This window comes from Vanellus vanellus (genome assembly GCF_965231255.1).
Source record: "Vanellus vanellus genome assembly, chromosome: 11".
Classification (NCBI taxonomy): domain Eukaryota; kingdom Metazoa; phylum Chordata; class Aves; order Charadriiformes; family Charadriidae; genus Vanellus; species Vanellus vanellus.
The window spans coordinates 12,886,697-12,900,206 of NC_138916.1; the positions used below are offsets into that span (position 1 = coordinate 12,886,697).

The window sequence follows — 13,510 nt, forward strand, 5'->3', positions numbered from 1 at the left end:
GGGACTGGCGGGAATCAGGAAGCTGCGCTTTTGGTACCACCTCTGCGGAACACTGGGGCCCAGGAAATTTCCACCCATGCAAAAATCTGGAATCCACAGGAAACATCAGTTCTTTTTCACCTTTTTGTTCGTTCTTCCTTAGGCTAGTGGTGCATATCTCAGGGGGAAAGGCACATACCCTCAGGGACACATGCCATCTGAGTGGAAAAGGTAGAGGGAGACAGAGCATGCAGGCAGCTGCACCTAAACAAAGGGCTTCCAAGAGCCACGTACAATGGTGACCTTCATTTTTCCTTTTCATCTTTAGGACACAGAGGTCTTACTGATACCTTAGGTAGCCTGGGGAAGGAATGACTCCATATAAATATCCCATTGGAACAATTCTCTAGGTCTTCGGTGTAATTTTCCCATGTCTCGTAAGTTTGTCCACTTGAGCAGACAGATACAGCCTAAACCTGGACATTACTCCTAGCGTCCCTTGTCCTCCTCACCAGAGAAATCTTGTGTTATAAATGAATTAGATAAATTCTATAGACAAGGAACATAGGCAGGCATGAAAAGAATAGCGACTCTTTGGTGCCGCCTGCTGTAAATCTGCCTGCAGCTTCTCCCCAGTTTCCCAGACACACGCACGGTGCTGGGGAGAACACCCAGAAAGGACATAAGTACGTTAGCTAATTAAAATCAAAATTAACTCCCCATCGAAGAGGACGGATCTTAGGATGAGGCAACCCTCAAAAGCAAGTCATCTCTCGGAATTAAAAGGCACCAGACACTCCTTTAAGAAACAAGGGTAGATGAATATTCACCCAGCAGACTCTGGCAGCTCGATGTGCATGGAGAGAGCTACAGGGCGAAACTGTGGGGACTTAAGAAAAAGATTCCAAACTAATCATGCTTTTTTCCTCCCTCTTGCTGATAAATTAAAGAGATCTCCCTGTCTCTTTGCTTGCTTTAAGTCAGAAACTGATTGCTCAGAAGATACAGTCATTAGAACACTAGTGAAATTACAGCAAATACCTACTTTGCATTCTTACAAACTAGCAAATGTTCTCCAAGTGTTAAGACACGAGGAATCAGAAAAAATTAGGAACACAAGAGGAAAAAACAAAAAAGGAAAACCCTCAAATATGCATAAATGTTTTGAAGCAGATGCAAAGTCTCTGTAGTGGAAAGAAAGCGATCATTGTATTTTATTATTCTTGCTACAGCATTCTGTTTAATAGAGAAACTGAAACTTTAGTTTCGAGTAACCATTAAGTTAGTGACTGTCATCATGTCATGGATTCTAAAGTAAGAGAAATTATATTCTTTTCTGTTGGCAATTGAGAGTGCCAACAGAGCACTGTCTAGCTAGTGAAGGTTTGGGTTGGGGTGGGTTGTTTTTTGTTTGGGTGTTTTGTTTTCGTTTGGGTTTTTGTTTTGTTTTGTTTTTTTCTTGCTTGGTTGGTTTTTTAAAACACAGTGTCTTAAATGAATTTACCTCACTCTTAGTCTATGTATTACTCAAATAGAAGTTTTCCTTATGAAAAAATCTTTCTGCAGGCAAATGTGCGTATCATATTAATAAGTAAGTGCCTCACCATAATATATATTCCACAATAACATGTGGTACCTTTTTCTCAGCAGAAGTCTAATATTTCTAAGAAGAAATGGTTCTTTTATATTACTGAATTAACAGAATTGGTTACCTAGATTTTACATCTTCACAGCAAATGTTGAAAAAATTAAAACATTACAAATATTTCAGCATAGAAACTGATTGTATATTCAGGATCTTTACATATTTCTGAGAATCTCAAAGTCCAAAGCCATGTGACCTTGTTCTTAGGATAGGGACCCAAGGACTAGAACTCAACACATCAGCTTTCTCACTTTAGGAAAACATCTTTCCTAATGTGTTTTCAAATTCTTGGGGCAAGAAACCAGCTAAACAAATCCGCAAACGTAACTCAATAAATAGTATCTCACGTAACTATAAAATACAGTAACACTAATTTGATCTGAAGGAGGAAATCTCAGAGCAGCTGAGTAGCACTTTAGTATATACCACTGCCATTGGCGTGGGCATCCTAAGTTAGGGCTTCCAGAGATTAATTCGGCTTCCTCCTCCCTATTGGTTTGCAAGGAAAAAGCATTTTAAAAGAGTTTTTCCTCCCAGCAGCTTTACATTGTGTACAAACCAGCAATTACATCACCACCATTACTTCAGTAAGTGATTTAATTTAAAATAGAAAGTGATGTGTAACTGATACCCTTACTTTTCCCAATATACAGAGGAATTAGAGAAGCTGGAGCAGGAGAGATTGGCACTGGAAGCTACCATTAAAGAAAATGATTTTGAAGAAGGAAAAAGTGGCATCTGTGGATTCTTCAAGAAAACCAGCATCCTCAATATCTCAAAACATGAAAAAAAAAAAGGTAAGTTCCAGAATGACAACTTCACCCTGACCAGTCAATACATCATATTTTCACCAATACGCAAACCGGACTTTGACTCCAAGGCCAAAACTCCTGAGCCACACAGAAGCCCCTGGAACAGGACCCACCCGGAGCAAGCCTGTCTTGGTGGCCACAACCATGCAATGCAGAATAGAGTGACCATCCTCTGCTGGTAGGACACACTACTTCATACAACACAACTATTTCACCCCCCGCCATCAGCTAGGTGAGCTTCCTAGCTCAGCACATAGTTATTAAGTCTTGAGGAATACAGAACAAGTTAGGTTTTGTTTTGCTGTTTGGTTTTGTTTTGGTTTTTTTAATAGGATGTTTTCAGTTTTTAAACAGAGGCCTTTTTTTCTCCTCTTTAAAGAAGACAGGAACATATGCACAATATTCAAGGAACAAGCAATCTCACTTTACTCAATATATACACAGGCACCCCCAGTACCTAGCTGAAAAACAGGTAAAAATAGCACTACTACTCTATATTCTAAGCACAATTTCATTAAAATGTAGAAACGAAGGTGGTAAGAGTACCAAAAGTACATATACAGCATGCTGTCAAATAACTAATTAACACATAAATGTATAGATGATGAAATCAAAATTACATTTCAGATATAGTAAAATGATACAGAAGAACAGACAGAATTAGAGGTCTCATTTCACAATTGCTAGGCTGTATTGATAATGACCTACCTGAAGCCATGCTTGTACGCAGACAAGTATTTTCAGAATTTTCACCTGCAGAGACAATTACATCTGGCTGTGTGTGCAACTCCCACAGGTATCAAGAAGATCTACAGACTGAAAACATAAAATGTCATTATTCTTTACTTGGCAGACTTCAGTTCATTTTGCAGGCTTCAGTAGAATATATTTTTATAACAAATACCACAAGAATGTGCACCCCTGTTTCAACTACCCTTTTCGATTTAGTTCAGAAAGGCATAAAGGAAATATATATTACACACTTTGGCTCTATATATGAGATAGATGATGTTAATAAATATCCCTGCCTCTCCATTTTGCTTATACATTCATCCTCCCCAGAGCTGTTGCATCTTCAGCATAGATGCTCGAACTGTAGAGGAAAGCCAATAACTGCTTTAGAACTATCGTATCCACACTCTAGAAATACAGGAAAACCAAACAAAGCATTTTCAGAACCTAGCAGATCAGAGTAAAACCTCTAAAGAAGCCTGTCTGCTCCATCTAAAATACTGCTCTGACACTGTCTCTTTGAAATCATTGAAAGAGAAGCAGTAATAAAGCCACAGGCTTCAAAAGATGGAATGAGAGAAGATACTGTTAGTACCTAGGCAAGACAGTACTTTTTAAAGCCAGCCAAGCAAACAGCAAGAATCAAAGTTTATTTTCAATTAACAACGATCCTCTCAAGCATAGGGAAGTTGCCATATATGCTTATGTTTTCTGCCTTCCAGTCTTAGCTCCACCTGTGCTCCCACTGTACCCCATTAGCTGTCTTTGTCCACTGTTACACTGCGCATTTCAGGGAGTTCTATATTTTACAACAGACAGCTCAGCTTGTAAATGATGCAAAATGATGCCATTTACTGCTAATATCTATCAGATATTTCTGAATTACTTTTTAAGGCCCCAGTGAGTTTTAAGTTAATTAAAAAGATCCAGAGAACAAATAATCAGATAACCATTTTCGAGAAGGTATAATCTAGTGAAAAAGTATTACACAAGCTTTGGTTTCTGTGTGTATTAGTATATTAAAAGTCCATAGCATCTGCACTGTAATTTTTTTCAGATTCAAAAGTGTAGAAATTATGACAGAAACAGTTCATTTTCCTGCAGCTTTCTCTCCACTTGGCTCCCTAAAGCTACTCATTGCCTCACTCATCAGAAGTCCTTCCACATTTTTTCTTTCTCATTACAGAGAGCACCATTAACACAACACAGTCAATGCATGTGGGTGAATTCAATCAGAAGCTGCTAGAAGCCAGCACTCAATTTAAGAAGAAGCAAGGAAAAGGTACAATTGACATTTGGTGGCTGTTCGATGATGGAGGTAAGGAATTTGAGTAAGAACTGCAGGGAGAGGGATTTCTGTGTTACCAAATATAAAAACAGACTTGGGAAGCTGCACAAAACCCTTTTCTTTTAAGATTACATATTGAATGTTCTGCCTGGCTTAAATGTTTTAAGATTGACTTATATCCCATGCTGCCAAAGTGAAGAATGGAATTTTTACCACACGATGCACTAATTTGATCTTCCTGCAATTTTATGTGTCCTTCCAGGTCTAACAATCCTAATTCCTTACATTCTAACTATCAGGAAGAAGTGGAAAAGTTGCAAATTAAGGATCTTCACTGGAGGAAAAGTCAATAGGATTGAAGAAGAAAAACTAGTGTAAATATATTTGTCTCACTGTTTGAATTGATGCTGAATATAATGCATATACAGCAGGAAGCTGTGAATTTCTCAGCCCAACTAGTGTGTTGTACTGTGGGCAGCATGAAAAAAAAATTATGTACTTGATAGAAAGGTGTTGAGCTTATGCCATAGCCTTCAAGGCTCAGTGTAAATGGTGATTACCAAAGGAAACTCACATCCAGCATTTTTTCCCATTAATAGCTCATATTCCTTTCCCTAAGGGCGGTTTGCACTCTGTAATGAGAATATAATTAGTTTTATGGGATTTACATGAGATTGTCCAGTTAACAGTAAGTGAAACTGCACATGAAGCTTCTCATATGCAAATACCATAGACAGATAGCTCACATAAATGTGATTAGCCATGGTAAAATGTAAAGATGTTAAAGAGCAAGTTAATCAACTTTAAGACCCACTTGATTTGACTTAGCTTTTTAAAAAAAGTCTAGCTTTCATAATCATCATTCACCTTCAAGCAAATGAAAGGTACTAATATAAACTTACTTTCATCATCACTGTATATAGGACCTTTCCTTCCAAAGCACTTTACACACTAGAGGCGCAGACATTTCACGACCAGTGGAAGCAGTCCAATTTGCAATGGAAGTCATAAACTGCTTAGCAAAGAGCAGGAGCACCATGTAGTGAGTTAAAAATCAACACGTCCAACCAAAACTCCATTCGAAAACAAGCGAGATGAATGCAAGGACAGGAGTTAGAATTTAGCCAGCCTTGGAAAGACAGCTGCCACAGGGATGCTCCTTTAAGCTTTTGCTTTCACATAAAGCAAACTTCACTCCACTGTGGTTCTGTCAGTTGTAAGGATTGCCTAAAATTAACATACATCTGTAGAAGAGATTCACAAGTGTTTGCACAAACTATTCTTATCATTGGGTAAAAAAAAAAAAAAAAAAAAAAAAGCCTTACAGCTGCTCAAGGACCTGCAGGGACGTGTTCTCTGCTCCCTGTCCAGAGTTTGCCCAAGCTTGGCTGTTCAAGACTGCAACCCGCTCTTGGATCTAGGCACTCAAGTCACCAGATTTTGTTGAGAGGAAGCAGGAGGTTTTGACATCAAATGGTATTTGTCAAAACATGTCAGATCTTCACAGAGGCAGTTCTGGCACCTATATACACTGCTTATCCTACAAAAGCCAGAGTGAACAGCATGGTCAGTACAGTTGGCAATGACCTAGTTTGCCTCCAAGACACGAATATGTATATGTATTTCTACCTAAACACTAGCTTTCTTCAACAGTACCCATCATACACAGAAGCCTTCAAAGAGGTATATCCAGAGGCTGGGGGGCTATTTACAATTTCATCCATTGTGTTTCCAATTCTGAAATTAAATTTGTCTGAACTTTTGCTAACATGTAATTCCCAAATACAATACAAAGCCTTTCCACAGAAGTTGAGGCTTTGCTTTTTTTGGTGTTCAAAACAAGGATTTTCTGAAGGGACATCAAGATTTATATGAGCAGTATGTCGTTCTCATATATAAAAAAAAACAAGTAAATTCTCAGTTCATAAGCAAATATGTATTTCTATCATGGTTTGCTCCTAGGAACTTCCTGACCTTTTCAAATTCCAAAGCTTTCATACCAAAAAAAGAGAAAAGGGGGGAACAGGGAAAAGATACAGGTTTCCAACCATGCTTCAACCAAAGGCAAAACTGACCTAACTGAACCTCTCTAACCTCAGCACAAACACACACAAAGCTATAAACTATTCCTCCTGCCACCGGGGCAGAAAAGCAAAGTATTTTCTTTTATGAAAATATGTAAAGACAACATGCAAGTAGATCAATACAAATTCATAAATAAAAAAGTTTCTGTAAGTATTGCACATCAACCTTCTGGGAAAAATTTTCACCAACACTTACACTACCAGTGTTGCACATACTTCATGCACAGAATTCTGACAATAACAGAATAACAGAAGCATTCTCTAAGTATTGGAGAATTCTATCCTACTGTATTTTGAATATTTTTTCCTTCATAATTCAAGCCTTTGCAAATACTTAACGTACCATTTTTTCCCAAAGTGTAAACACCCTCCCTTCTGTCTGCTGTTCATTTCCATTTTTTGTGATTTTCATCAATCATCAGTTAAATGAATTATACTACAGCAATCACATCAATCCAGTTCTGTAATTGGAAACTGAAACACTAAAGCATTTAAAGTAATTTGTCATATATTTAAGATAATGAGACAACTGCATTTGATATCTTATCTCATTTATGAGTGCTCTTTGATGCAAGGCACTCAGAAATATAGTGATAAAATGTTCTCTCTTTTGTTTTCAGGATGGCTTCTCTTCTAAGCAAATTCAGAATAAAATTTGCTGATATTAATATCATTTGTGATATCAATATAAAGCCCAACAAAGAGAGGTAAGAAACATTACCAAAATCCATTATTTAGCAGTCGGCCGTTATCAGGAGCTTGCTTCTTTTATGTTAAGCGTTAAAAAAAAAAAAAAACCCACCACAAAGAACAACACTGTCACTTTATTGTAATCATCTTCTAAGTACCTAGAGCAGAAAAAAGAACCTTTTAACAATCACAACTCAAAGGGTCAAAACTATAGGCAGCCTTTTTCTTTAAGTTGTAATGATAAGACTATTTTAATATAGACTAATTAGACACCATACTTATGAGCCAGTAAATTTAACAGGCATTTTGTGATGGCTTTTCATATCTATTTAGGTTGCAATAGACTTCCCTTCATCATATTATTCAGTCAGTCACAGTTCTCTTGTAAAATCACGATCTCTGCCTTCTGGGTTTTACCATGAATTCATAAACGCCACATTTTTATGGCCAAACTTAAGCACACTTCTCCTTTCCCATGAGGACAATATTATAATACTCCCCTATAACTCAAATATAATGAAGGTTCAATGTTTTTAAAAATTAACTTATCTAAAGAATGAATGTTCTTTTAGGCAGAGGTTAGGAAGCTGATAAAACAGTGCTCAGGAAGCTCCACCTCCAAACGTATTAGCTAAAAAGAAAAACAAATCTTCAAGTCCTTGCTTTCTAAAATGTACCTGTATAGAAATCACCTATTTCTTCTCCTTTATGTAGACAGAAGTATATAGCAGGTTGCTCAGGCAATAACTGATTCCTTATTAAATTCACAATATTGCTCTTGGCCTTAAAGATTCTCTGAAAACATTCTCACCTTGCTACGGTCTCCTCCATCCCATGCCTTACTTCCTTCTTGATAGGCCCATAGTCAAAGGGCTCCTCTTCTCCACCCAAAGCCTTTCCTCCGAGTTCAATCTCAGGTTAGTCTCTTAATCCTTCTATGTCCCGTTTCTCCACACACCCATAACTTTGCAAAAACAATATTAGATTCACTAGTGTTTCTACAGTGCATTGAAGATTTTGACTTAAGAAGTGCAATTAAAGAATATAAAGATTTTATTACTAAATACCTAAAGTCACTTGTTAGTGCCCTCTTGATCACTCAGTTAATATTTTTTAATTATATAAAGAACTATGCAGAATACTTCTTTTTTCCAGTACTTTGTAGCGATTTTACATTAAAAAAGCTATCAAAAAGAATTTGTGTTTGGAGTTAAAATAAAAACTAAACACATTTGCTGCATCAGCACTATCTGAACAGAACACTTGCCAGACACTTGCTAGTCCATTGTATCTCTCTCCCAGCTAGCATGCCATTTATTTCACTAATAATAAGAGGATTATCACTATTTTAGATACTGAAACCGACACTAAGAATGTTGACAAACTCTATGGCAATTTAGCAACAGCAACATTAGATGCTGCATGTCACAGCCCTTAACCCATCTCTTGACTTCCTGGCTATATAGCGAAGTCCACCCTGCGCCCAGCCTCCCGTTTCTCTTCACAGCGAGACCTGTCAGCACAAAGTGCTCATAGAAATACACTTACATTAATATAAAAGAAACTCCCTGAGGTCTCTGTGGGGTGACAGAAACTTCCAACAAAGGGGCAAGCAGGGAAGTACAGAAGGATGATAAGCTTCTCCAGACAATGACAGTCAAAAGCATCAAGAAACAAATTGAAATTTAGAGAGAACATCTGTGCAAAAGTTGGGAAATGAACACAAATCTGAGCCCCCATATAGCAAAAGAAACCCTACAGCATCTCCTTCAGCCCCTTGCCACAGGAGATTTATATCATCTGTTTCTCCAGTTCATTAAAACTGTAACAGTAAAACTGTATCGGTCAGGCAATTGCTCCAGCTAATGCTAAAACAATAATAAAAGCTCAGTATGTATGAGGAGACCCATATTCGTGGTTAACGTTAATAACCAATAATATACTACAGTTTGGAGTTACTGTAGAGCTCATTTCAGTATTTTTGCTACAACCAGAAAAATGTAGAAAATTCTCTGCAACTATAATAGGCCAAATGCAGCATTTAATTATCCTCAAATAAACTTATAATTATCCTCAAATAACCCCAACATATTGAAGTGGCACAGCTATAACTTGGAGCAAAATGTAGCAAAGAATACTTACAGATTTTTCTGGGTTTCAGCTACAGTAACAGTCAGTGGTGCCTACCATATACAGTGTCTGTGAAATAAGTTAGTGAGTTCATACCCTGCAGCAAGGCCTCCTTTGTAATTCCTGTTTCAGCTGGAAATTCTTTGAAGAGATGATTGAACCATATCGCCTCCATGAAAGCTGCAAAGATATAACAACTGCTGAGAAATTAAAGCGAGAGACTCCATGGAAAATTACAGATGCAGAGCTGGAAGCATTCAAGGAGAAGGTAAAGCCCTGCCTACCTTTTCTACATCTGTACTTTTTCTTACACTCCAGAAGCTTGAAGCGATTAGTAAGAAAACGTGAAATACCAGATACAGAATTAGAAACATGACATGTACAAACCTGTATCTGATATTTACAAATTGGATTTATTGTAAACACAGCAGAGGTGTGTTATGATTGCATTATTCAGCACTCTCTAAGACCTTGGCATGTTTACACAGTGTTTTCCAGGCTGATGAGAAGCTCTGCCCACATCAGAGTCAGCCAGATGAAAACCACCTCTGAACCAGAAGCCACACAGTACTGTGCAGAGTCTGAGTTAGTAAGATCTGCTGAGAGGTTTATTAAATGGCTCCACTGTTTTAGAGCTTGAACCTCTTAAAGAGCGCAGTTCCAAACATTCACCACTTTGGGAAATTTAGAACTGAATCCAGACCTTACAACTGGCTCTAGGGATTTTTCCAAAGGAAGGATTTAACATAGATTCTTACCTCAACAGCAGATCGAAGACTAAACCTGCCTATGACACAGGAGCTCTCCCACTGTTAAGAGGCACTTTAAGGCTGATATTGGCTGACCCACGGGGTGAATTAGAGCCCAGGCTGCTCTTCAATTTTGTTGGAACGTACCTTTTTGGCAATGAACCACCAGGCTTCATCAGGCCAGTGTCGAAAGCATACTGCAAACTGTTCTACCCTTAAGAAACAAGTTCTCCTGTAACTGACAGAGAATTAATCTAGCAATTTTATTTATGGTTCCTGTTGGATTAACCTGAGTGCACCGAGAATTTAGTTATCTCCACTTTATGGTGCTGGTAACTTCCTCAGAGGAGCAAGGATTGTGAGTCTGAGCTCAGAGCCGCTAGAGGTCACAGCCTGACATTAACATAAGCCGAAATCAATGGTGATTTAAGATAACACACTATACTGCCGACTGCAGCAGCCGGGAAGCAGACTGACTGCTCTCTGCATTACCCTTTTCACAGATTTGATAACCAGCATAAAGTTATGGTAGTCAGCTGTGGGCAGAAAACTTTTGAAGTACTCTCAGCATAAATCATCAAAACTTGGGAGTCATAGCCCTTAGAACATCTCAGTATAAAAGACAACGGGAATATAATCCCAGACATACACACTTGTGTGCAGAACCAGTGAGGATACAACAAGAAAAAGATACGTGATTAAGACTGGTCTTGTCTAGGTCACTAACTAAGGAACCAGGAAAAAAACCCCCACAGGTTGAAAGCAGTCAGCAATATGAAAATGTCAAATCTCCCTATAAAATAAGAACAACAACAAAAAGTTTAGCTTATACATCTGGAAAGACATGCCCCTTATCTTCAGAAATAAGGCGGTTCTGGGAATTTTATGGAGGACATTAAAACACATTTAAAATTCAAGAGAGAAAAACCTGGCAGCACAGATAAAGGGTGATGTTATAGGATGACTCTCATGAGATAATAACTGGCTAAATTATGAGGATTCTTACCTATATAACATGTGTAAAAGAACAGTGAAATTTCTGTAGAGAAGGAAAATGTAAGGTCTGAACAGAGAAAAACCAGCTTTTTACCTTCTCCAGGGAAAAAGAGGATAAAATTTATAAGACCAGTTAAGATACATCTACATCCCAGGCTGCAATCTCCCTCTGCACAAACCTGCCCTGCTCTCTTGTTCCCTATGACTTCTGTTAAGATAGAAAAACATTGAGGGCCGGAGCCTGACCATAAAGTAATCTTGGCTGAATCTCAAAGTAACAGCCACTTATGCCATTTATAAAAGTCCATAGAAATAAACAATACATAAAGCAGCTAACTCTTACTCCAGAGTCCTGGTCTTTTGTTTAAGTGGTGAATTTCTGGCAAGGTGCTCACGTGGACACGGACATTCAGCCCTACCGGCATGGCAGCTGGACACTTACAAAACAGATGAATTAATAGATTAACTGCCATCAAACAATAGCACAAAAGAGTCTCTGCACAGTTCCTATACTCTGTAGCCAAAGAAATACTTAAAAACTATGTCTGAGCCAGCTCTTGTACTGTGTCAGTACAAAAGTAATCCCCATTCCCAGGAAATGTTACACAGTGGTGAACAACTCTGGCCCCCACTATACTAATCAAGAAGCATGGCTTATCCTCGTATTTCGCAATCTCTATTGCTCTGGACCACAGAGCAGACCTGGCCTTCAGTGCTGCCAAAGCAATAGCAGAAAATCTTGTGGGCAATGGGTAGTGTAGAAACCCATAATGCACCAGAACTGAGGATGACTGACCTAACTGATTTTTTTTGTTTTTTCTTTTCCCCTGTTTTGTTTTAATCAGAGTTACCGCCAAGTCCGTCTGAATGAACTCTTACAAGAGCATTCCAGGGCAGCTAACCTCATTGTCCTGTGAGTTGCGAGATTTTGGTTCTAATTTAGAGAATAATCTAATGTGTAAAGAGATCCTGGACTAGAGCAACAGGAACGCTTGTGTTAATTCATTGAGGGCAAAAATAATCTTTTAAGTACCTTTTGAAGGACATGCATCTGGACTGATGGTTGTCTGGGACTATAGTGAATATGAACCTTTCCTAGTAGTTCTCCATATCTTAAAAGAAAGCTCTACTCATGAAACTGTGTCAAAAAGATAATCTTCACATCCAAACCTACATGTTGAGTGTTACTAATCTGCAGAAAATACACATTTTCCTTTCTTTTCCCCCAATTATTAACAACTCAAATCTAGAGAAAGGATTCTTTTGCTTTGCACACAATAAATGGAATTGTTAGCCAAGGTCTACTTGGAACTATGTGAAACTGAAAGAGGATGATGCTATTGCAGAAAGAAAAACAGGCCAGCAATAAAATTTAAAAAAAGACAGACATTTTCAGAATCAATTTTTAGTTAGAGTAGATAAACCTCTTTAGCTATATTAATTCAGTTTCAAAACAAGAGGTGATCACACTACCGTGTTTAGCACAAATTGACCCATACTTTAAAACTCCCATGTTACAGTAAGTACAGATCAGAAAATAAGCTGAGGAACTGAAAAACCATGCATGTACTGTACTTTTATCCTTTTTAAAAATCAAATTATGTGTGGGTTTTATGACCCAAAAAATGCTTCTTTACCAGTTTAAGGTTACAATCACAAGTAGTCCATGTCCAGTACAACTAGCCATGTTAATGGCACTAACCAGGTGAGCAAGAGTTTGCAAGACTAAGGCCCAATTAACCTTAATCTTAATCATCTTATAAAGATTATAAAGCTTTGTTCATTATAAGATTAAAACAATCACGTAGTCTAATTATGAAGAGTTGTATATGAACAGTTGATGTTTTCTACTTAATATTTAGTGAGATGCATGTTATCAGGGCTACCCCTGTCTTCATAATGTTAATTTTATTTTTCTCCCTGTCTAAACAGGAGCCTCCCAGTGGCAAGAAAAGGAGTAGTGTCTGATTACCTGTATATGGCTTGGCTAGAAATACTCTCCAAGAACCTTCCTCCAGTCTTAATGGTCAGGGGCAACCACAAAAATGTACTGACTTTCTATTCTTAGAAAAATATTAGTGCCTAGAATATCCCTTGCTTGATTTCAACACCTACATTTTTAATGGCAGTGATTTATTAAAGACACACTTATCTAATACAGATCTAAAATTTCATAATTGACAGAATTTTTTTAAAAATATCCAAAACAACAGTGAAGAATTAGACAAAAAAATGTAAATGGTCCCTGCTGGTGTCACACTCCAGTACAGGCAAAAGAACGAAAATCTACATCTATATCTCTCATGCAAGACAGCAAATCTTTTGAACACACAAAGAAGAAATTCCACTAATTTTATAAGGTATCAAAAATGCTTTTGATATTTATCCTAGAAAACCAAAATTAA

General features: G+C 37.8%; 1 protein-coding gene across 2 annotated transcripts in view; it reads left to right on the top strand.

Moving 5' to 3' along the window:
• SLC12A1 (solute carrier family 12 member 1) overlaps positions 1–13,173 on the top strand; it is a gene marked incomplete at both ends in the record, with an annotated part of 48,200 nt that extends 35,027 nt beyond the window's left edge. For both annotated transcript variants that reach the window (XM_082488983.1, XM_082488984.1), the window contains 7 exons: positions 2,278–2,421; positions 4,355–4,486; positions 4,719–4,830; positions 7,161–7,247; positions 9,493–9,628; positions 11,951–12,018; positions 13,038–13,173. In XM_082488983.1, the coding sequence (XP_082345109.1) occupies positions 2,278–2,421; positions 4,355–4,486; positions 4,719–4,830; positions 7,161–7,247; positions 9,493–9,628; positions 11,951–12,018; positions 13,038–13,173 (815 nt within the window). The remainder of the gene's footprint in view (positions 1–2,277; positions 2,422–4,354; positions 4,487–4,718; positions 4,831–7,160; positions 7,248–9,492; positions 9,629–11,950; positions 12,019–13,037) is intronic.
• Between the last annotated feature and the right edge of the window lie 337 nt (positions 13,174–13,510).